The sequence below is a fragment of the Alligator sinensis genome, unplaced genomic scaffold (assembly GCF_000455745.1).
Source record: "Alligator sinensis unplaced genomic scaffold, ASM45574v1 scaffold144_4, whole genome shotgun sequence".
In the NCBI taxonomy this organism is placed as follows: domain Eukaryota; kingdom Metazoa; phylum Chordata; order Crocodylia; family Alligatoridae; genus Alligator; species Alligator sinensis.
The window spans coordinates 1,226,805-1,229,337 of record NW_005842190.1 but is presented as its reverse complement, the minus strand read 5'-3'; the positions used below and the strand labels follow the sequence as shown (position 1 = coordinate 1,229,337).

Here is a 2,533-nt window from a genome sequence, read left to right as displayed (position 1 = left end):
ATATGGCTAGTTAATAATCAGCCGTCAGTATCAGCCAAAAAAATCTTTATTGGTGCACCCACTACTATTACTACTAGTTTTAATAATAGGTTAGGCAAGGATTTGAATAGAATGGTTTGGATAGGAATGATTCTGCTTCTGGCTAGGGGTTGGGCTAAATGACCCCGAGGTCCTTTCCAAGCCCTACTTTTCTGTGATTCTGTGAACTGTAAAGCTAATTCTGGCAGCTTTCCTGCTGTTAAGATGTGAATGCATATTACAGATTGACAGTATATTTGTAGGATTTTTTTTTAATGATTCTTAAAGGGGAAGCTGAAGCAAATATGTTTCAACCTGTGCTGCTTTCCTGTAAATTGTTTTGGTTCTAGATGTAATCCTTTGGGGGGAACCTTTGGGGGGAATTTCTGAAGACAGAAGCCTGTATTGCAGCCTTGAGATTCCCAAACTGACCATGAAAAGTTTTTGCCTTTGGTTTTATGCCTCCTCCTGAATGCAGGGGTTTAATCTCTTTATACAGGGAAGCAGAGGCATGGAGTTCTAAAGAGCTCTGTACAAGAATTGCAGCTCCCACTAAAGCAAGACCTCTTCCTTGCTTACTGGCTATAAAAAATTGGAGACTGCAGTGATGTGTGCATCAGTGGTTTTCTTCCACTAAACAAAGTAGAAAAAGAAACATCTCAGTCTAACCACAATCATCTCTCTGGGGCTTTTCTTTTACTTCCCGTTTTTTAAAACTGTTTAAGCTTTTGGAGGATAATCGTATCTTAACATAAACATATGCTTGTTTGTTTTCTATGTTGTATCAGATTTTCTAAAAGTAATAATAGAATAAAGTATTAAGAATCTTAATACTAACTTTTTGCTTTCTTATCATTAGGAATGGCTTTCAAAGGGACATGGAGAATACAGAGAGATTCCAAGTGAGAGAGACTTTTTCCAAGAAGTCAAAGAGAGTAACTATGTGGTTTGTCATTTCTATAGAGATACAACGTTCAGGTACTATAAATAACTTCTGTTGAAGAGGTTTTGCAGCAATAAGTATACACTGTTTCAAAAACTGCAGGATCTGGGGGTACCAAAGTTCCCTAGTCTTTCAGATTTTGTTTTCTGATAGAGTTTCAGTGGGACCTGTGATTAGTCACCCAACTCGTAAAGCTGAGTACATGTGCTAAATGCTCAATGCATAACAGCATCTTGGCGTGTTGTCTAATTCAGTAAATTCATCTCAAATAGGCTAAGAATTTGAAGGGGAGCATTTTGCTTCATGGTATCATTAATGCTCAGTTTTGAGATAAGTGGTTCTTTAAGTCAAACAAAATCATTTCGGATCTACCTGGAACTTGAATTTTTCAGAGTTTTAAACAAAATGGGGGCCAGGGAAATCATTTTTATGTAAAAGCAAAAGGCTAAGATTACACGGGTACTTGGGCGCCATTCACAAAACCTAGTATATGAGAGAATTTTTCTTTATATCTGGAATCTGCCACTAGGAATTTTTTTGAGATGCAGGAGATCTGCATTTATGTTCCCTGTATCTGATTTAGAGCAAGTATTTGAATCATTATCTCCCACCCACCTGGAGAATATCCCAAAGTATTGGACCTATAGTCTGTTTTTGGAAGGAGGTATGTCCCTCAGTGTCACTTCTTAAGGCTGTTCACATTGAAACAAAGACTAAACCTAGGTTTTCCTGTTCCCGGGTGAGGCCTTACTAGGCTATGTAGAGCCATTGTGTCTGGCACTATGAATACTTAATATTCAAAAGAAGCAGCCTCGGCAGGAGAGTGTGAAAGAGACTGACACCAGCATACATAGTAATCCAGTGGGTAGGCTGTTCTTTTGGGTAATGGATACCATGGTTCAAATTCCTGCTTTGAATCAAAGTCTGGATTTGTACCTGAGTCTCTTGCATTCCAAGGGAGTGTCCTTACCAGTGGGTTGTAGAGTTATACGTGGTTGGGGGGCTCAACCTCCATCTTGCTGACTTCATACATTATGCCTAAATCCCCTTGCAAATCTAGAATTTTTTACATTTTGAAAATGTTTCTTTTCAGTATTGATTTTTTTTCCTTTTCTTATTCACCTGAAGCTATTTACACAATTTGACCTGAATTTGAACAGTTTCAAGTTGACTCAGACTGTTTTGTACTATAGAAACATTTGCAAAAATATACTCATTCAGACATTCCTTTTAATGTTGAGCAGCCAGGAAAAGGGCTTATGTAAATGAACATAGATAACATAATCTTAAGGGTCTGGGGGCACAGGTAGTGTTCTCGTCGATCCTCCCAGTCTCAGGCTATGGGCTGAGAAGGGACAGGAGGATCTATGTGGTCAACCAAAGACTGCAGCGCTGGTGTCGTCAGGAAGGCTTTGGCTTTCATGACCACAGCCTGCTCTTTGGCGAGAGAGGCAGCGAGCTGCTGGGAAGGGATGGCCTCCACCTCTCTCCCCTAGGGAGGAGGCTCTTCTCAGCCAGACTGGCTGACCTGCTCCACCGGGCTTTAAACTAAGCCCGTTGGGGGACAGGGGG

The 2,533-nt window shown here is 40.3% G+C and overlaps 1 protein-coding gene across 1 annotated transcript in view; it reads left to right on the top strand.

Moving 5' to 3' along the window:
* TXNDC9 (thioredoxin domain containing 9) overlaps positions 1-2,533 on the top strand; it is a 20,346-nt gene that overhangs the window by 6,320 nt on the left and 11,493 nt on the right. Inside the window, exon 3 of the mRNA XM_006026336.3 lies at positions 878-996. Coding sequence (XP_006026398.1) covers positions 878-996 — 119 coding nt within the window. The remainder of the gene's footprint in view (positions 1-877; positions 997-2,533) is intronic.